General features: G+C 56.5%; 1 protein-coding gene across 2 annotated transcripts in view; it reads right to left on the reverse strand.

Annotated features, from left to right (window-relative positions):
• Positions 1 to 20,946, reverse strand: part of LOC134947986 (transmembrane protein 182-like) — an 82,602-nt gene that overhangs the window by 24,010 nt on the left and 37,646 nt on the right. For both annotated transcript variants that reach the window (XM_063935763.1, XM_063935762.1), the window contains exon 3: positions 20,446 to 20,544. In XM_063935763.1, coding sequence (XP_063791833.1) covers positions 20,446 to 20,544 — 99 coding nt within the window. The remainder of the gene's footprint in view (positions 1 to 20,445; positions 20,545 to 20,946) is intronic.

Below are 20,946 nucleotides of genomic sequence, written 5' to 3' on the forward strand. Positions count from 1 at the left end.
CCCTCAGAGATGTCCCCAGCACTGGTGCAGTGTCCTCTGTCCCCATGTCAGCCCCTCAGAGACGTCTCCAGCATCAGTGCAGTGTTCTATGTCCCCATGTCAGCCCCTCAGAGACGCATCCAGCATCAATGCACTGTACTCTGTCCCCATGTCAGCCCCTCAGAGATGTCCCCAGCACTGGTGCAGTGTACTCTGTCCCCATGTCAGCCCCTCAGAGACGTCTCCAGCATCAGTGCAGTGTCCTCTGTCCCCATGTCAGCCCCTCAGAGATGTCCCCAGCACTGGTGCAGTGTCCTCTGTCCCCATGTCAGCCCCTCAGAGACGTCTCCAGCATCAGTGCAGTGTTCTATGTCCCCATGTCAGCCCCTCAGAGACGCATCCAGCATCAATGCACTGTACTCTGTCCCCATGTCAGCCCCTCAGAGATGTCCCCAGCACTGGTGCAGTGTACTCTGTCCCCATGTCAGCCCCTCAGAGACGTCTCCAGCATCAGTGCAGTGTCCTCTGTCCCTATGTCAGCCCCTCAGAGACGTCTCCAGCATCAGTTCAGTGTACTCTGTCCCCAATGTCAGTCCCTCAGAGATGTCCCCAGCACTGGTGCAGTGTACTCTGTCCCCATGTCAGCCCCTCAGAGACGTCTACAGCATCAGTGCAGTGTCCTCTGTCCCCATGTCAGCCCCTCAGAGACGTCTCCAGCATCAGTGCAGTGTACTCTGTCCCCAATGTCAGCCCCTCAGAGACGTCTCCAGCATCAGTACAGTGTACTCTGTCCCCATGTCAGCCCCTCAGAGATGTCCCCAGCACTGGTGCAGTGTACTCTGTCCCCATGTCAGCCCCTCAGAGACGTCTCCAGCATCAGTGCAGTGTCCTCTGTCCCTATGTCAGCCCCTCAGAGACGTCTACAGCATCAGTGCAGTGTACTCTGTCCCCATGTCAGCCCCTCAGAGATGTCCCCAGCACTGGTGCAGTGTCCTCTGTCCCCATGCCAGCCCCTCAGAGACGTCTCCAGCATCAGTGCAGTGTACTCTGTCCCCATGTCAGCCCCTCAGAGATCTCCCCAGCATCAGTGCAGTATACTCTGTCCCCATGTCAGCCCCTCAGAGGTGTCCCCAGCATCAGTGCAGTGTACTCTGTCCCCATGTCATCCCCTCAGAGACGTCTCCAGCATCAGTGCAGTGTACTCTGTCCCCTTGTCAGCCCCTCAGAGGCGTCCCCAGCATCAGTGCAGTGTACTCTGTCCCCATGTCAGCTACTCAGAGACGTCCCCAGCATCAGTGCAGTGCACTCTGTCCCCATGTCATCCCCTCAGAGACGTCTCCAGCATCAGTGCAGTGTACTCTGTCCCCATGTCAGCCCCTCAGAGGTGTCCCCAGCATCAGTGCAGTGTACTCTGTCCCCATGTCAGCCCCTCAGAGGTGTCTCCAGCATCAGTGCAGTGTACTCTGTCCCCATGTCAGCCCCTCAGAGATGTCCCCAGCACTGGTGTAGTGTTCTCTGTCCCCATGTCAGCCCCTCAGAGACGTCTCCAGCATTAGTGCAGTGTTCTATGTCCCCATGTCAGCCCCTCAGAGACGTCTCCAGCATCAGTGCAGTGTACTCTGTCCCCATGTCAGCCCCTCAGAGATGTCCCCAGCACTGGTGCAGTGTACTCTGTCCCCATGCCAGCCCCTCAGAGACGTCTACAGCATCAGTGCAGTGTCCTCTGTCCCCATGTCAGCCCCTCAGAGACGTCTCCAGCATCAGTGCAGTGTCCTCTGTCCCCATGTCAGCCCCTCAGAGGTGTCTCCAGCATCAGTGCAGTGTACTCTGTCACCAATGTCAGTCCCTCAGAGAAGTCCCCAGCACTGGTGCAGTGTCCTCTGTCCCCATGTCAGCCCCTCAGAGACGTCTCCAGCATCAGTGCAGTGTACTCTGTCCCCAATGTCAGCCCCTCAGAGACGTCTCCAGCATCAGTGCAGTGTACTCTGTCCCCATGTCAGCCCCTCAGAGATGTCCCCAGCACTGGTGCAGTGTACTCTGTCCCCATGTCAGCCCCTCAGAGACGTCTCCAGCATCAGTGCAGTGTCCTCTGTTCCTATGTCAGCCCCTCAGAGACGTCTTCAGCATCAGTGCAGTGTACTCTGTCCCCATGTCAGCCCCTCAGAGATGTCCCCAGCACTGGTGCAGTGTCCTCTGTCCCCATGTCAGCCCCTCAGAGATCTCCCCAGCATCAGTGCAGTATACTCTGTCTCCATGTCAGCCCCTCAGAGACGTCTTCAGCATCAGTGCAGTGTACTCTGTCCCCATGTCAGCCCCTCAGAGATGTCCCCAGCACTGGTGCAGTGTCCTCTGTCCCCATGTCAGCCCCTCAGAGATCTCCCCAGCATCAGTGCAGTGTACTCTGTCCCCATGTCATCCCCTCAGAGACGTCTCCAGCATCAGTGCAGTGTACTCTGTCCCCTTGTCAGCCCCTCAGAGGCGTCCCTAGCATCAGTGCAGTGTACTCTGTCCCCATGTCAGCTACTCAGAGACGTCCCCAGCATCAGTGCAGTGCACTCTGTCCCCATGTCATCCCCTCAGAGACGTCTCCAGCATCAGTGCAGTGTACTCTGTCCCCATGTCAGCCCCTCAGAGGTGTCCCCAGCATCAGTGCAGTGTACTCTGTCCCCATGTCAGCCCCTCAGAGACGTCTCCAGCATCAATGCAGTGTACTCTGTCGCCATGTCAGCCCCTCAGAGACGTCTCCAGCATCAGTGCAGTGTACTCTGTCCCCATGTCAGCCCCTCAGAGATGTCTCCAGCACTGGTGCAGTGTCCTCTGTCCCCATGTCAGCCCCTCAGAGACGTCTCCAGCATCAGTGCAGTGTTCTATGTCCCCATGTCAGCCCCTCAGAGACGTATCCAGCATCAATGCACTGTACTCTGTCCCCATGTCAGCCCCTCAGAGATGTCCCCAGCACTGGTGCAGTGTACTCTGTCCCCATGTCAGCCCCTCAGAGACGTCTCCAGCATCAGTGCAGTGTCCTCTGTCCCTATGTCAGCCCCTCAGAGGTGTCTCCAGCATCAGTGCAGTGTACTCTGTCCCCAATGTCAGTCCCTCAGAGATGTCCCCAGCACTGGTGCAGTGTATTCTGTCCCCATGTCAGCCCCTAAGAGACGTCTACAGCATCAGTGCAGTGTCCTCTGTCCCCATGTCAGCCCCTCAGAGACGTCTCCAGCATCAGTGCAGTGTACTCTGTCCCCAATGTCAGCCCCTCAGAGACGTCTCCAGCATCAGTGCAGTGTACTCTGTCCCCATGTCAGCCCCTCAGAGATGTCCCCAGCACTGGTGCAGTGTACTCTGTCCCCATGTCAGCCCCTCAGAGACGTCTCCAGCATCAGTGCAGTGTCCTCTGTCCCTATGTCAGCCCCTCAGAGATGTCTCCAGCATCAGTGCAGTGTACTCTGTCCCCATGTCAGCCCCTCAGAGATGTCCCCAGCACTGGTGCAGTGTCCTCTGTCCCCATGTCAGCCCCTCAGAGATCTCCCCAGCATCAGTGCAGTATACTCTGTCCCCATGTCAGCCCCTCAGAGGTGTCCCCAGCATCAGTGCAGTGTACTCTGTCCCCATGTCATCCCCTCAGAGACGTCTCCAGCATCAGTGCAGTGTACTCTGTCCCCTTGTCAGCCCCTCAGAGGCGTCCCCAGCATCAGTGCAGTGTACTCTGTCCCCATGTCAGCTACTCAGAGACGTCCCCAGCATCAGTGCAGTGTACTCTGTCCCCATGTCATCCCCTCAGAGACGTCTCCAGCATCAGTGCAGTGTACTCTGTCCCCGTGTCAGCCCCTCAGAGGTGTCCCCAGCATCAGTGCAGTGTACTCTGTCCCCATGTCAGCCCCTCAGAGGTGTCTTAAGCATCAGTTCAGTGTACTCTGTCCCCAATGTCAGTCCCTCAGAGATGTCCCCAGCACTGGTGCAGTGTACTCTATCCCCATGTCAGCCCCTTAGAGACGTCCCCAGCACTGGTGCAGTGTCCTCTGTCCCCATGTCAGCCCCTCAGAGACGTCTCCAGCATCAGTGCAGTGTTCTATGTCCCCAATGTCAGCCCCTCAGAGACGTCTCCAGCATCAGTGCAGTGTACTCTGTCCCCATGTCAGCCCCTCAGAGATGTCCCTAGCACTGGTGCAGTGTACTCTGTCCCCATGTCAGCCCCTCAGAGACGTCTCCAGCATCAGTGCAGTGTCCTCTGTCCCTATGTCAGCCCCTCAGAGACGTCTCCAGCATCAGTGCAGTGTACTCTGTCCCCATGTCAGCCCCTCAGAGATGTCCCCAGCACTGGTGCAGTGTCCTCTGTCCCCATGTCAGCCCCTCAGAGATCTCCCCAGCATCAGTGCAGTATACTCTGTCCCCATGTCAGCCCCTCAGAGGTGTCCCCAGCATCAGTGCAGTGTACTCTGTCCCCATGTCATCCCCTCAGAGACGTCTCCAGCATCAGTGCAGTGTACTCTGTCCCCTTGTCAGCCCCTCAGAGGCGTCCCCAGCATCAGTGCAGTGTACTCTGTCCCCATGTCAGCTACTCAGAGACGTCCCCAGGATCAGTGCAGTGCACTCTGTCCCCATGTCATCCCCTCAGAGACGTCTCCAGCATCAGTGCAGTGTACTCTGTCCCCATGTCAGCCCCTCAGAGGTGTCCCCAGCATCAGTGCAGTGTACTCTGTCCCCATGTCAGCCCTCAGAGGTGTCTCCAGCATCAGTGCAGTGTACTCTGTCCCCATGTCAGCCCCTCAGAGATGTCCCCAGCACTGGTGTAGTGTCCTCTGTCCCCATGTCAGCCCCTCAGAGACGTCTCCAGCATTAGTGCAGTGTTCTATGTCCACATGTCAGCCCCTCAGAGACGTCTCCAGCATCAGTGCAGTGTACTCTGTCCCCATGTCAGCCCCTCAGAGATGTCCCCAGCACTGGTGCAGTGTACTCTGTCCCCATGCCAGCCCCTCAGAGACGTCTACAGCATCAGTGCAGTGTCCTCTGTCCCCATGTCAGCCCCTCAGAGACGTCTCCAGCATCAGTGCAGTGTCCTCTGTCCCCATGTCAGCCCCTCAGAGGTGTCTCCAGCATCAGTGCAGTGTACTCTGTCCCCAATGTCAGTCCCTCAGAGATGTCCCCAGCACTGGTGCAGTGTCCTCTGTCCCCATGTCAGCCCCTCAGAGACGTCTCCAGCATCAGTGCAGTGTACTCTGTCCCCAATGTCAGCCCCTCAGAGACGTCTCCAGCATCAGTGCAGTGTACTCTGTCCCCATGTCAGCCCCTCAGAGATGTCCCCAGCACTGGTGCAGTGTACTCTGTCCCCATGTCAGCCCCTCAGAGACGTCTACAGCATCAGTGCAGTGTCCTCTGTCCCTATGTCAGCCCCTCAGAGACGTCTCCAGCATCAGTGCAGTGTACTCTGTCCCCATGTCAGCCCCTCAGAGATGTCCCCAGCACTGGTGCAGTGTCCTCTGTCCCCATGTCAGCCCCTCAGAGATCTCCCCAGCATCAGTGCAGTATACTCTGTCCCCATGTCAGCCCCTCAGAGGTGTCCCCAGCATCAGTGCAGTGTACTCTGTCCCCATGTCATCCCCTCAGAGACGTCTCCAGCATCAGTGCAGTGTACTCTGTCCCCTTGTCAGCCCCTCAGAGGCGTCCCTAGCATCAGTGCAGTGTACTCTGTCCCCATGTCAGCTACTCAGAGACGTCCCCAGCATCAGTGCAGTGCACTCTGTCCCCATGTCATCCCCTCAGAGACGTCTCCAGCATCAGTGCAGTGTACTCTGTCCCCATGTCAGCCCCTCAGAGGTGTCCCCAGCATCAGTGCAGTGTACTCTGTCCCCATGTCAGCCCCTCAGAGACGTCTACAGCATCAATGCAGTGTACTCTGTCCCCATGTCAGCCCCTCAGAGACGTCTCCAGCATCAGTGCAGTGTACTCTGTCCCCATGTCAGCCCCTCAGAGATGTCTCCAGCACTGGTGCAGTGTCCTCTGTCCCCATGTCAGCCCCTCAGAGACGTCTCCAGCATCAGTGCAGTGTTCTATGTCCCCATGTCAGCCCCTCAGAGACGTATCCAGCATCAATGCAATGTACTCTGTCCCCATGTCAGCCCCTCAGAGATGTCCCCAGCACTGGTGCAGTGTACTCTGTCCCCATGTCAGCCCCTCAGAGACGTCTCCAGCATCAGTGCAGTGTCCTCTGTCCCTATGTCAGCCCCTCAGAGGTGTCTCCAGCATCAGTGCAGTGTACTCTGTCCCCAATGTCAGTCCCTCAGAGATGTCCCCAGCACTGGTGCAGTGTATTCTGTCCCCATGTCAGCCCCTCAGAGACGTCTACAGCATCAGTGCAGTGTCCTCTGTCCCCATGTCAGCCCCTCAGAGACGTCTCCAGCATCAGTGCAGTGTACTCTGTCCCCAATGTCAGCCCCTCAGAGACGTCTCCAGCATCAGTGCAGTGTACTCTGTCCCCATGTCAGCCCCTCAGAGATGTCCCCAGCACTGGTGCAGTGTACTCTGTCCCCATGTCAGCCCCTCAGAGACGTCTCCAGCATCAGTGCAGTGTCCTCTGTCCCTATGTCAGCCCCTCAGAGACGTCTCCAGCATCAGTTCAGTGTACTCTGTCCCCAATGTCAGTCCCTCAGAGATGTCCCCAGCACTGGTGCAGTGTACTCTGTCCCCATGTCAGCCCCTCAGAGACGTCTACAGCATCAGTGCAGTGTCCTCTGTCCCCATGTCAGCCCCTCAGAGACGTCTCCAGCATCAGTGCAGTGCACTCTGTCCCCATGTCAGCCCCTCAGAGACGTCTCCAGCATTAGTGCAGTGTACTCTGTCCCCATGTCAGCCCCTCAGAGGTGTCCCCAGCATCAGTGCAGTGTACTCTGTCCCCATGTCAGCCCCTCAGAGGTGTCTCCAGCATCAGTGCAGTGTACTCTGTCCCCATGTCATCCCCTCAGAGACGTCTCCAGCATCAGTGCAGTGTACTCTGTCCCCATGTCATCCCTCAGAGACGTCTCCAGCATCAATGCAGTGTACTCTGTCCCCATGTCATCCCTCAGAGACGTCTCCAGCATCAATGCAGTGTACTCTGTCCCCATGTCATCCCTCAGAGACGTCTCCAGCATCAATGCAGTGTACTCTGTCCCCATGTCAGCCCCTCAGAGACGTCTCCAGCATCAGTGCAGTGTACTCTGTCCCCATGTCAGCCCCTCAGAGGTGTCTCCAGCATCAGTGCAGTGTACTCTGTCCCCATGTCAGCCCCTCAGAGATGTCCCCAGCACTGGTGCAGTGTACTCTGTCCCCATGTCAGCCCCTCAGAGACGTCTCCAGCATCAGTGCAGTGTCCTCTGTCCCTATGTCAGCCCCTCAGAGACGTCTCCAGCATCAGTTCAGTGTACTCTGTCCCCAATGTCAGTCCCTCAGAGATGTCCCCAGCACTGGTGCAGTGTACTCTGTCCCCATGTCAGCTACTCAGAGACGTCCCCAGCATCAGTGCAGTGCACTCTGTCCCCATGTCATCCCCTCAGAGACGTCTCCAGCATCAGTGCAGTGTACTCTGTCCCCATGTCAGCCCCTCAGAGATGTCCCCAGCACTGGTGTAGTGTCCTCTGTCCCCATGTCAGCCCCTCAGAGACGTCTCCAGCATCAGTGCAGTGTCCTCTGTCCCCATGTCAGCCCCTCAGAGGTGTCTCCAGCATCAGTGCAGTGTACTCTGTCCCCAATGTCAGTCCCTCAGAGATGTCCCCAGCACTGGTGCAGTGTATTCTGTCCCCATGTCAGCCCCTCAGAGACGTCTACAGCATCAGTGCAGTGTACTCTGTCCCCATGTCAGCCCCTCAGAGACGTCTCCAGCATCAGTGCAGTGTACTCTGTCCCCAATGTCAGCCCCTCAGAGACGTCTCCAGCATCAGTGCAGTGTACTCTGTCCCCATGTCAGCCCCTCAGAGATGTCCCCAGCACTGGTGCAGTGTCCTCTGTCCCCATGTCAGCCCCTCAGAGATCTCCCCAGCATCAGTGCAGTATACTCTGTCCCCATGTCAGCCCCTCAGAGGTGTCCCCAGCATCAGTGCAGTGTACTCTGTCCCCTTGTCAGCCCCTCAGAGGCGTCCCTAGCATCAGTGCAGTGTACTCTGTCCCCATGTCAGCTACTCAGAGACGTCCCCAGCATCAGTGCAGTGCACTCTGTCCCCATGTCATCCCCTCAGAGACGTCTCCAGCATCAGTGCAGTGTACTCTGTCTCCATGTCAGCCCCTCAGAGGTGTCCCCAGCATCAGTGCAGTGTACTCTGTCCCCATGTCATCCCCTCAGAGACGTCTCCAGCATCAGTGCAGTGTACTCTGTCCCCATGTCAGCCCCTCAGAGGTGTCCCCAGCATCAGTGCAGTGTACTCTGTCCCCATGTCAGCCCCTCAGAGATGTCCCCAGCACTGGTGCAGTGTCCTCTGTCCCCATGTCAGCCCCTCAGAGACGTCTCCAGCATCAGTGCAGTGTTCTATGTCCCCATGTCAGCCCCTCAGAGACGTATCCAGCATCAATGCACTGTACTCTGTCCCCATGTCAGCCCCTCAGAGATGTCCCCAGCACTGGTGCAGTGTGCTCTGTCCCCATGTCAGCCCCTCAGAGACGTCTCCAGCATCAGTGCAGTGTCCTCTGTCCCTATGTCAGCCCCTCAGAGACGTCTCCAGCATCAGTTCAGTGTACTCTGTCCCCAATGTCAGTCCCCCAGAGATGTCCCCAGCACTGGTGCAGTGTACTCTGTCCCCATGTCAGCCCCTCAGAGACGTCTACAGCATCAGTGCAGTGTCCTCTGTCCCCATGTCAGCCCCTCAGAGACGTCTCCAGCATCAGTGCAGTGTACTCTGTCCCCAATGTCAGCCCCTCAGAGACGTCTCCAGCATCAGTGCAGTGTACTCTGTCCCCATGTCAGCCCCTCAGAGATGTCCCTAGCACTGGTGCAGTGTACTCTGTCCCCATGTCAGCCCCTCAGAGACGTCTCCAGCATCAGTGCAGTGTCCTCTGTCCCTATGTCAGCCCCTCAGAGACGTCTCCAGCATCAGTGCAGTGTACTCTGTCCCCATGTCAGCCCCTCAGAGATGTCCCCAGCACTGGTGCAGTGTCCTCTGTCCCCATGTCAGCCCCTCAGAGATCTCCCCAGCATCAGTGCAGTATACTCTGTCCCCATGTCAGCCCCTCAGAGGTGTCCCCAGCATCAGTGCAGTGTACTCTGTCCCCATGTCATCCCCTCAGAGACGTCTCCAGCATCAGTGCAGTGTACTCTGTCCCCTTGTCAGCCCCTCAGAGGCGTCCCCAGCATCAGTGCAGTGTACTCTGTCCCCATGTCAGCTACTCAGAGACGTCCCCAGGATCAGTGCAGTGCACTCTGTCCCCATGTCATCCCCTCAGAGACGTCTCCAGCATCAGTGCAGTGTACTCTGTCCCCATGTCAGCCCCTCAGAGGTGTCCCCAGCATCAGTGCAGTGTACTCTGTCCCCATGTCAGCCCTCAGAGGTGTCTCCAGCATCAGTGCAGTGTACTCTGTCCCCATGTCAGCCCCTCAGAGATGTCCCCAGCACTGGTGTAGTGTCCTCTGTCCCCATGTCAGCCCCTCAGAGACGTCTCCAGCATTAGTGCAGTGTTCTATGTCCACATGTCAGCCCCTCAGAGACGTCTCCAGCATCAGTGCAGTGTACTCTGTCCCCATGTCAGCCCCTCAGAGATGTCCCCAGCACTGGTGCAGTGTACTCTGTCCCCATGCCAGCCCCTCAGAGACGTCTACAGCATCAGTGCAGTGTCCTCTGTCCCCATGTCAGCCCCTCAGAGACGTCTCCAGCATCAGTGCAGTGTCCTCTGTCCCCATGTCAGCCCCTCAGAGGTGTCTCCAGCATCAGTGCAGTGTACTCTGTCCCCAATGTCAGTCCCTCAGAGATGTCCCCAGCACTGGTGCAGTGTCCTCTGTCCCCATGTCAGCCCCTCAGAGACGTCTCCAGCATCAGTGCAGTGTACTCTGTCCCCAATGTCAGCCCCTCAGAGACGTCTCCAGCATCAGTGCAGTGTACTCTGTCCCCATGTCAGCCCCTCAGAGATGTCCCCAGCACTGGTGCAGTGTACTCTGTCCCCATGTCAGCCCCTCAGAGACGTCTACAGCATCAGTGCAGTGTCCTCTGTCCCTATGTCAGCCCCTCAGAGACGTCTCCAGCATCAGTGCAGTGTACTCTGTCCCCATGTCAGCCCCTCAGAGATGTCCCCAGCACTGGTGCAGTGTCCTCTGTCCCCATGTCAGCCCCTCAGAGATCTCCCCAGCATCAGTGCAGTATACTCTGTCCCCATGTCAGCCCCTCAGAGGTGTCCCCAGCATCAGTGCAGTGTACTCTGTCCCCATGTCATCCCCTCAGAGACGTCTCCAGCATCAGTGCAGTGTACTCTGTCCCCTTGTCAGCCCCTCAGAGGCGTCCCTAGCATCAGTGCAGTGTACTCTGTCCCCATGTCAGCTACTCAGAGACGTCCCCAGCATCAGTGCAGTGCACTCTGTCCCCATGTCATCCCCTCAGAGACGTCTCCAGCATCAGTGCAGTGTACTCTGTCCCCATGTCAGCCCCTCAGAGACGTCTCCAGCATCAGTGCAGTGTACTCTGTCCCCATGTCAGCCCCTCAGAGATGTCTCCAGCACTGGTGCAGTGTCCTCTGTCCCCATGTCAGCCCCTCAGAGACGTCTCCAGCATCAGTGCAGTGTTCTATGTCCCCATGTCAGCCCCTCAGAGACGTATCCAGCATCAATGCAATGTACTCTGTCCCCATGTCAGCCCCTCAGAGATGTCCCCAGCACTGGTGCAGTGTACTCTGTCCCCATGTCAGCCCCTCAGAGACGTCTCCAGCATCAGTGCAGTGTCCTCTGTCCCTATGTCAGCCCCTCAGAGGTGTCTCCAGCATCAGTGCAGTGTACTCTGTCCCCAATGTCAGTCCCTCAGAGATGTCCCCAGCACTGGTGCAGTGTATTCTGTCCCCATGTCAGCCCCTCAGAGACGTCTACAGCATCAGTGCAGTGTCCTCTGTCCCCATGTCAGCCCCTCAGAGACGTCTCCAGCATCAGTGCAGTGTACTCTGTCCCCAATGTCAGCCCCTCAGAGACGTCTCCAGCATCAGTGCAGTGTACTCTGTCCCCATGTCAGCCCCTCAGAGATGTCCCCAGCACTGGTGCAGTGTACTCTGTCCCCATGTCAGCCCCTCAGAGACGTCTCCAGCATCAGTGCAGTGTCCTCTGTCCCTATGTCAGCCCCTCAGAGATGTCTCCAGCATCAGTGCAGTGTACTCTGTCCCCATGTCAGCCCCTCAGAGATGTCCCCAGCACTGGTGCAGTGTCCTCTGTCCCCATGTCAGCCCCTCAGAGATCTCCCCAGCATCAGTGCAGTATACTCTGTCCCCATGTCAGCCCCTCAGAGGTGTCCCCAGCATCAGTGCAGTGTACTCTGTCCCCAAGTCATCCCCTCAGAGACGTCTCCAGCATCAGTGCAGTGTACTCTGTCCCCTTGTCAGCCCCTCAGAGGCGTCCCCAGCATCAGTGCAGTGTACTCTGTCCCCATGTCAGCTACTCAGAGACGTCCCCAGCATCAGTGCAGTGTACTCTGTCCCCATGTCATCCCCTCAGAGACGTCTCCAGCATCAGTGCAGTGTACTCTGTCCCCGTGTCAGCCCCTCAGAGGTGTCCCCAGCATCAGTGCAGTGTACTCTGTCCCCATGTCAGCCCCTCAGAGGTGTCTTAAGCATCAGTTCAGTGTACTCTGTCCCCAATGTCAGTCCCTCAGAGATGTCCCCAGCACTGGTGCAGTGTACTCTATCCCCATGTCAGCCCCTTAGAGACGTCTACAGCATCAGTGCAGTGTCCTCTGTCCCCATGTCAGCCCCTCAGAGACGCCTCCAGCATCAGTGCAGTGTACTCTGTCCCCAATGTCAGCCCCTCAGAGACATCTCCAGCATCAGTGCAGTGTACTCTGTCCCCATGTCAGCCCCTCAGAGATGTCCCCAGCACTGGTTCAGTGTACTCTGTCCCCATGTCAGCCCCTCAGAGACGTCTCCAGCATCAGTGCAGTGTCCTCTGTCCCTATGTCAGCCCCTCAGAGACGTCTCCAGCATCAGTGCAGTGTACTCTGTCCCCATGTCAGCCCCTCAGAGACGTCTCCAGCATCAGTGCAGTGTACTCTGTCCCCATGTCAGCCCCTCAGGTGTCCCCAGCATCAGTGCAGTGTACTCTGTCCCCATGTCAGCCCCTCAGAGACGTCCCCAGCATCAGTGCAGTGTCCTCTGTCCCAATGTCCGCCCCTTAGAGACGTCTCCAGCATCAGTGCAGTGTACTCTGTCCCCATGTCAGCCCCTCAGAGGTGTCCCCAGCATCAGTGCAGTGTACTCTGTCCCCATGTCAGCCCCTCAGAGATGTCCCCAGCACTGGTGTAGTGTCCTCTGTCCCCATGTCAGCCCCTCAGAGACGTCTCCAGCATCAGTGCAGTGTCCTCTGTCCTTATGTCAGCCCCTCAGAGATCTCCCCAGCATCAGTGCAGTATACTCAGTCCCCATGTCAGCCCCTCAGGTGTCCCCAGCATCAGTGCAGTGTACTCTGTCCCCATGTCAGCCCCTCAGAGACGTCTCCAGCATCAGTGCAGTGTCCTCTGTCCTTATGTCAGCCCCTCAGAGATCTCCCCAGCATCAGTGCAGTATACTCAGTCCCCATGTCAGCCCCTCAGGTGTCCCCAGCATCAGTGCAGTGTACTCTGTCCCCATGTCAGCCCCTCAGAGACGTCCCCAGCATCAGTGCAGTGTCCTCTGTCCCCATGTCAGCCCCTCAGAGATGTCCGCAGCACTGGTGCAGTGTTCTATGTCCCAATGTCCGCCCCTCAGAGACGTCTCCAGCACTGGTGCAGTGTTCTCTGTTCCCATGTCAGCCCCTCAGAGACGTCTCCAGCATCAGTGCAGTGTCCTCTGTCCCTATGTCTGCCCCTCAGAGACGTCTCCAGCATCAGTGCAGTGTCCTCTGTCCCCATGTCAGCCCCTCAGAGACGTCTCCAGCATCAGTGCAGTGTACTCTGTCCACATGTCAGCCCCTCAGAGATGTCCCCAGCACTGGTGCAGTCCTCGGTCCCCATGTCAGCCCCTCAGAGATCTCCCCAGCATCAGTGCAGTGTACTCTGTCCCCATGTCAGCCCCTTAGAGACGTCTCCAGCATCAGTGCAGTGTACTCTGTCCACATGTCAGCCCCTCAGAGGTGTCTCCAGCATCAGTGCAATGTACTCTGTCCCCATGTCAGCCCCTCAGAGGTGTCCCCAGCATCAGTGCAGTGTCCTCTGTCCCCATGTCAGCCCCTCAGAGGTGTCTCCAGCATCAGTGCAGTGTACTCTGTCCCCATGTCAGCCCCTCAGAGGTGCCTCCAACATCAGTGAAGTACTCTGTCCCCATGTCAGCCCCTCAGAGACGTCACCAGCATCAGTGCAGTGTACTCTGTCCCCATGTCAGCCCCTCAGAGACGTCTCCAGCATCAGTGCAGTGTACTCTGTCCCCATGTCAGCCCCTCAGAGGTGTCCCCAGCATCAGTGCAGTGTACTCTGTCCCCATGTCAGCCCCTCAGAGGTGTCTCCAGCATCAGTGCAGTGTACTCTGTCCCCATGTCATCCCCTCAGAGATGTCCCCAGCACTGGTGCAGTGTTCTCTGTCCCCAATGTCAGCCCCTAAGAGACGTCTCCAGCATCAGTGCAGTGTCCTCTGTCCCCATGTCAGCCCCTCAGAGACGTCTCCAGCATCAGTGCAGTGTCCTCTGTCCCCATGTCAGCCCCTCAGAGACGTCTCCAGCATCAGTGCAGTGTACTCTGTCCCCATGTCAGCCCCTCAGAGATGTCCCCAGCACTGGTGCAGTGTACTCTGTCCCCATGTCAGCCCCTCAGAGACGTCTCCAGCATCAGTGCAGTGTACTCTGTCCCCATGTCAGCCCCTCAGAGACGTCTCCAGCCTCAGTGCAGTGTACTCTGTCCCCATGTCAGCCCCTCAGAGATGTCCCCAGCACTGGTGTAGTGTCCTCTGTCCCCATGTCAGCCCCTCAGAGATGTCCCCAGCACTGGTGTAGTGTCCTCTGTCCCCATGTCAGCCCCTCAGAGATGTCCCCAGCACTGGTGTAGTGTCCTCTGTCCCCATGTCAGCCCCTCAGAGACGTCTCCAGCATTAGTGCAGTGTTCTATGTCCCCATGTCAGCCCCTCAGAGACGTCTCCAGCATCAGTGCAGTGTCCTCTGTCCCCATGTCAGCCCCTCAGAGACGTCTCCAGCATCAGTGCAGTGTACTCTGTACCCATGTCAGCCCCTCAGAGATGTCCCCAGCACTGGTGCAGTGTACTCTGTCCCCATGTCAGCCCCTCAGAGACGTCTACAGCATCAGTGCAGTGTCCTCTGTCCCCATGTCAGCCCCTCAGAGACGTCTCCAGCATCAGTGCAGTGTCCTCTGTCCCCATGTCAGCCCCTCAGAGATGTCCCCAGCACTGGTGCAGTGTACTCTGTCCCCATGTCAGCCCCTCAGAGACGTCTCCAGCATCAGTGCAGTGTCCTCTGTCCCTATGTCAGCCCCTCAGAGACGTCTCCAGCATCAGTGCAGTGTCCTCTGTCCCCATGTCAGCCCCTCAGAGATCTCCCCAGCATCAGTGCAGTATACTCTGTCCCCATGTCAGCCCCTCAGAGACGTCCCCAGCATCAGTGCAGTGTCCTCTGTCCCCATGTCAGCCCCTCAGAGATGTCCGCAGCACTGGTGCAGTGTTCTATGTCCCAATGTCCGCCCCTCAGAGACGTCTCCAGCACTGGTGCAGTGTTCTCTGTTCCCATGTCAGCCCCTCAGAGACGTCTCCAGCATCAGTGCAGTGTCCTCTGTCCCTATGTCTGCCCCTCAGAGACGTCTCCAGCATCAGTGCAGTGTCCTCTGTCCCCATGTCAGCCCCTCAGAGACGTCTCCAGCATCAGTGCAGTGTACTCTGTCCACATGTCAGCCCCTCAGAGATGTCCCCAGCACTGGTGCCGTCCTCGGTCCCCATGTCAGCCCCTCAGAGATCTCCCCAGCATCAGTGCAGTGTACTCTGTCCCCATGTCAGCCCCTTAGAGACGTCTCCAGCATCAGTGCAGTGTACTCTGTCCACATGTCAGCCCCTCAGAGGTGTCTCCAGCATCAGTGCAATGTACTCTGTCCCCATGTCAGCCCCTCAGAGGTGTCCCCAGCATCAGTGCAGTGTCCTCTGTCCCCATGTCAGCCCCTCAGAGGTGTCTCCAGCATCAGTGCAGTGTACTCTGTCCCCATGTCAGCCCCTCAGAGGTGCCTCCAACATCAGTGAAGTACTCTGTCCCCATGTCAGCCCCTCAGAGACATTCCCAGCACTGGTGCAGTGTTCTCTGTCCCCAATGTCAGCCCCTAAGAGACGTCTCCAGCATCAGTTCAGTGTCCTCTGTCCCTATGTCAGCCCCTCAGAGACGTCTCCAGCATCAGTGCAGTGTCCTCTGTCCCCATGTCAGCCCCTCAGAGACGTCTCCAGCATCAGTGCAGTGTACTCTGTCCCCATGTCAGCCCCTCAGAGATGTCCCCAGCACTGGTGCAGTGTCCTCTGTCCCCATGTCAGCCCCTTAGAGATCTCCCCAGCATCAGTGCAGTGTACTCTGTCCCCATGTCAGCCCCTCAGAGACGTCTCCAGCATCAGTGCAGTGTACTCTGTCCTCATGTCAGCCCCTCAGAGACGTCTCCAGCATCAGTGCAGTGTACTCTGTCCCCATGTCAGCCCCTCAGAGACGTCTCCAGCATCAGTGCAGTGTACTCTGTCCTCATGTCAGCCCCTCAGAGACGTCTCCAGCATCAGTGCAGTGTCCTCTGTCCCCATGTCAGCCCCTCAGAGACGTCTCCAGCATCAGTGCAGTGTACTCTGTCCCCCTGTCAGTCCCTCAGAGATGTCCCCAGCACTGGTGCAGTGTCCTCTGTCCCCATGTCAGCCCCTTAGAGATCTCCCCAGCATCAGTGCAGTGTACTCTGTTCCCATGTCAGCCCCTCAGAGACGTCTGCAGCATCAGTACAGTGTACTCTGTCCCCATGCCAGCCCCTCAGAGGTGTCCCCAGCATCAGTGCAGTGTACTCTGTCCCCATGTCAGCCCCTCAGAGGTGTCTCCAGCATCAGTGCAGTGTACTCTGTCCCTATGTCAGCCCCTCAGAGGTGTCTCCAGCATCAGTGCAGTGTTCTCTGTCCCCATGTCAGCCCCTCAGAGACGTCTCCAGCATCAGTGCAGTGTCCTCTGTCCCCAATGTCAGTCCCTCAGAGATGTCCCCAGCACTGGTGCAGTGTACTCTGTCCCCATGTCAGCCCCTCAGAGACGTCTCCAGCATCAGTGCAGTGTCCTCTTTCCCCATGTCAGCCCCTCAGAGACGTCTCCAGCATCAGTGCAGTGTACTCTGTCCCCAATGTCAGTCCCTCAGAGATGTCCCCAGCACTGGTGCAGTGTCCTCTGTCCCCATGTCAGCCCCTCATAGACGTCTCCAGCATCAGTGCAGTGTACTCTGTCCCCATGTCAGCCCCTCAAAGACGTCTCCAGCATCAGTGCAGTGTCCTCTGTCCCCATGTCAGCCCCTCATAGATGTCTCCAGCATCAGTGCAGTGTACTCTGTCCCCATGTCAGCCCCTCAGAGATGTCCCCAGCACTGGTGTAGTGTACTCTGTCCCCATGTCAGCCCCTCAGAGATGTCCCCAGCACTGGTGCAGTGTCCCCTGTCCCCATGTCAGCCCCTCAGAGATCTCCCCAGCATCAGTGCATTATACTCTGTCCCCATGTCAGCCCCTCAGAGGTGTCCCCAGCATCAGTGCAGTGTACTCTGTCCCCATGTCAGCCCCTCAGAGACGTCTCCAGCATCAGTGCAGTGTACTCTGTCCCCATGTCAGCCCCTCAGAGGTGTCCCCAGCATCAGTGCAGTGTACTCTGTCCCCATGTCAGCCCCTCAGAGGTGTCTCCAGCATCAGTGCAGTATACTCTGTCCCCATGTCAGCCCCTCAGAGGTGTCCCCAGCATCAGTGCAGTGTACTCTGTCCCCATGGCAGCCCCTCAGAGATGTCTCCAGCATCAGTGCAGTGTACTCTGTCCCCATGTCAGCCCCTCAGAGGTGTCTCCAGCATCAGTGCAGTGTACTCTGTCCCCATGTCAGCCCCTCAGAGATGTCCCCAGCACTGGTGCAGTGTCCTCTGTCCCCCATGTCAGCCCCTCAGAGGTGTCCCCAGCATCAGTACAGTGTATTCTGATTCATGTTTGTAAGTAAAGCAAAAATTTAAGCACCCGGGTAACACCATGCTGCACTGCAGGGGGGCAGATGTAACATGTGCAGAGAGTTAAGTGTGGGAGGGGTCAGAGCTACATTGCAGTGTGAGAATAAAGCTGCCCAGCATGTGTGGGCTACATGCAGAAGCAGCCAGTAACTGAGCACCTGGGTAACACCATGCTGCACTGCAGGGGGCAGATGTAACATGTGCAGAGAGTTAGGTGTGGGAGGGGCGTTTCCTAGCTCAGAGCTACATTGCAGTGTGAGAATAAAGCTACCCAGCATGTGTGGGCTACATGCAGAATCAGCCAGTAACTTATCACCTGGATAACACCATGCTGCACTGCAGGGAGGCAGATGTAACATGTGCAGAGGGTTAGGTGTGGGAGGGGCGTGTCCTAGCTCAGATCTGCATTGCAGTGTGAGAATAAAGCTACCCAGCATGTGTGGGCTACATGCAGAAGCAGCCAGTAACTGAGCACCTGTAACACCATGCTGCACTGCAGGGGGGCAGATGTAACAGGTGCAGAGTGTATTAGGTTTTGGAGGGGAGTGGGCTACATGCAGAAGCAGCCAGTTACTGAGCACCTGGGTAACACCATGCTGCACTGCAGGGGGCAGATGTAACATGTGCAGAGAGTTAGGTGTGGGAGGGGCGTGTCCTAGCTCAGATCTACATTGCCCAGCATCTTTTAGCTACATGCAGAAGCAGACAGTTTTTACCCTACATGAGTGACATGTATTTCCCCTCTTTCATGCTGTATTTGGCTACTCTCCCGAATTGGCTGGGAGTCTCTTGAATTTCGGGTAGCACTACCAACTGCCTGAAAAAGTATTCACATCTTCCCGAGTAAAGTGGGTAGTCCGGGTGGCCGATGACGTGATTTGTGCTAAATTGCATCATTGCCGCTACGCTTTACAATGCCTGTAATCTTGGGTATGCCCCCTAGCAGGGTAGCATGGTGTACCCAGGGGCACCGTTATTGTCTTCTCTGCTTTGCTCCTAGGTCATCCCCGCAACACTCAGGGATTAGATGGAATAGGATACACCCGTAACACAGCAGCACTCAGGGATTAGATGTTTGTATAGGAATAGGAGACTCCCGGAAAACAGCAGCAATCAGTTACATTTGTTTCCTCTCTGTATAGTGGGTTTCCAGCTTCCCCCGTTATGTTTCCCCCCCAGTGATAAGGTGTTGGATGTGTGCCCAGGATGGCTGGGTTCTGTAGCAGCAGTAACTGGCGTTGGGGCAGTAATTGCAGGTAATGTATGCCGGCACATGGTCAGAATGTTTATTGTTACACCTATCGCATTACACAGTGTGGCATAATTACCTGCAGGTCGTGCAGAATAATACATGTAATTGGCTCATTAGGAAATGGATGGGTGATACAAATCTAGTTATTCACAATAAGTAATTGCTGAGGTCAGACGGTGTCGGTAACGCGGCTAATAGGGGTCAGCGGGGAGCAGATGGCAGAGAGACGGGGGGAGTCACAGCTCATGTGACATGACAGCGGAGGGACAGAATACTAAGGTGAAATATAAGAGCTGAGGAATTACAGTGTGGCCTCAGGAGGGCGCAATCTTTACCAGTAATGCATTAAAGAGAAAGTCCCCACTGTCCCTTAGGGTTAGGGGTCGTCTCCCTGGGGAACCTTTTATAAATTCACTGGTATTTTCAGCACCAGACAATCAATGCTTTCTCCATACCGGGACAAAGGGGGTCATTCAGAGTTGATCGCAGCGGCAAATTTGTTAGCAGTTGGGCAAAATCAAGGTGGTCATTCCGAGTTGTTCGCTCGTTGCCGTTTTTCGCAATGCAGCGATTAGGTGGAAAATGCGCATGCGCATGGTACGCAGCGTGCATGCGCTAAGTAATTTAACACAAAACTGTAGATTTACACAAGCTCGAGCGACGTTTTTTCATCGCTCGAGTGATCGTAGTGTGATTGACAGGAAGTGGGTGTTTCTGGGCTGAAAAAACTGACCGTTTTCAGGGAGTGTGCTAAAAAAACGCAGGCGTGTCAGGTAAAAACGCAGGAGTGTCTGGAGAAACGGGGGAGTGGATGGCCGAACGCACGGCGTGTTTGTGACGTCAAAGCAGGAACTAAACGGACAGCTGATCGCAATCTGTGAGTAGGTCCAGAGCTACTCAGAAACTGCTAAGAATTATTTAGTAGCAATTCTGCTAATCTTTCGTTCGCTATTCTGCTAAGCTAAGATACACTCCCAGAGGGCGGCGGCCTAGCGTGTGCAATGCTGCTAAAAGCAGCTAGCGAGCGAACAACTCGGAATGAGGGCCCATGTGCACTGCAGGGGGGGCAGATGTAACATGTGCAGAGAGAGTTAGATTTGGATGGGTTATATTGTTTCTGTGCAGGGTAAATACTGGCTGCTTTATTTTTACACTGCAATTTAGATTTCACTTTGAACACCCCGCACCCAAATCTAACTCTCTCTGCACATGTTACATCTGCCCCACCTGCAGTGCACATGGGGGGGGGGGCATTCCGACCCTATCGCTCGCTGCAGGTTATCGCAGTGCAGCGATCGGGTCGGATCTGTGCATGCGCCGTCGCCACAACCCCTCCCTGCCCGCAAACGGCTTCAGACTGTCTATCTGTTGATGTCTGAAGCTGCAGTGCATCCAACAACGCAGGACCTCTATGGTACACTTGCAGTACGGGTCCAGCGCAAAGTACCAAACATCGGTACAGTACTTTGTGCTATGTGCCTCAGATCCGCTGGGACCTGAATTAGGCCACTGTTCTTGCAGGTAATTTCTGCGGAGTGCGCCATTCCCGATTGTGCTCACTTGCACTGAGCCCACACAGCGGGGTCCAGTCTGACAATCGCAGTGTGGGAGACCTGATTGGCCAGTGAGGACGCTGGGGCGGATGCAGGTGAGAGTAGTACGCCGGTTTGCGCAGTCCTTATTTTCGCATGTTCTTTCTATGCTCATTTTGCTACCAACATGGTATCAGCCCCACTGCGTGCGATACTGACCATTACATGTGTCAGGATGGTCACCAAATGAAGGAATCTCCTCTGCGCCATGACGGCTGGTGACTGGATTGCACATGGGTGACCCCCATTATTTGCACTAGGTGTATGTGCTGTGTTTCCTCACCCACCCAGCAATAGAACACGCGTATCACCTACCTGCTGTTGGGTCATAAGATGGATGGGGAACCGGCCACGTGGCGATCGGCATGGGGAACAGATACCCCTGGATGCAGTGTTTAGGGTGGGCTTGGCTGGCTGAAAAGAAAGGTTTCATACAGCAGAATATTAGCTGAGGCCACTGATGGAGGCAGACAGAAATCATTTTATTATAACTGCAATGGTGAGCAACCAGTAACTAAACCAGTCCCTTCCCAGTAACACCACCCCCAACCCCAAGTAAACAGCTCCCCCTGTAACCAGCTACTTCCCAGTAATCAGCCCCACCCCCCAAGTAACCAGCTCCCCCAGTAACCCACCCCCTCTCAATAACCAGCTCCCCCAGTAACAAGCTTCTTCCCAGTAACCACCCCCACCCCCCAAATAACCAGCTATCCCCAGTAACCAGCTCCATCCCAGTAACCAGCTCCATCCCAGTAACCAGCTCCCCCAGTAACCAGCTCCCCCAGTAACCACCCCCACACACCAAGTAGCCAGCTA

The sequence above is a fragment of the Pseudophryne corroboree genome, chromosome 8 (genome assembly GCF_028390025.1).
Source record: "Pseudophryne corroboree isolate aPseCor3 chromosome 8, aPseCor3.hap2, whole genome shotgun sequence".
Classification (NCBI taxonomy): domain Eukaryota; kingdom Metazoa; phylum Chordata; class Amphibia; order Anura; family Myobatrachidae; genus Pseudophryne; species Pseudophryne corroboree.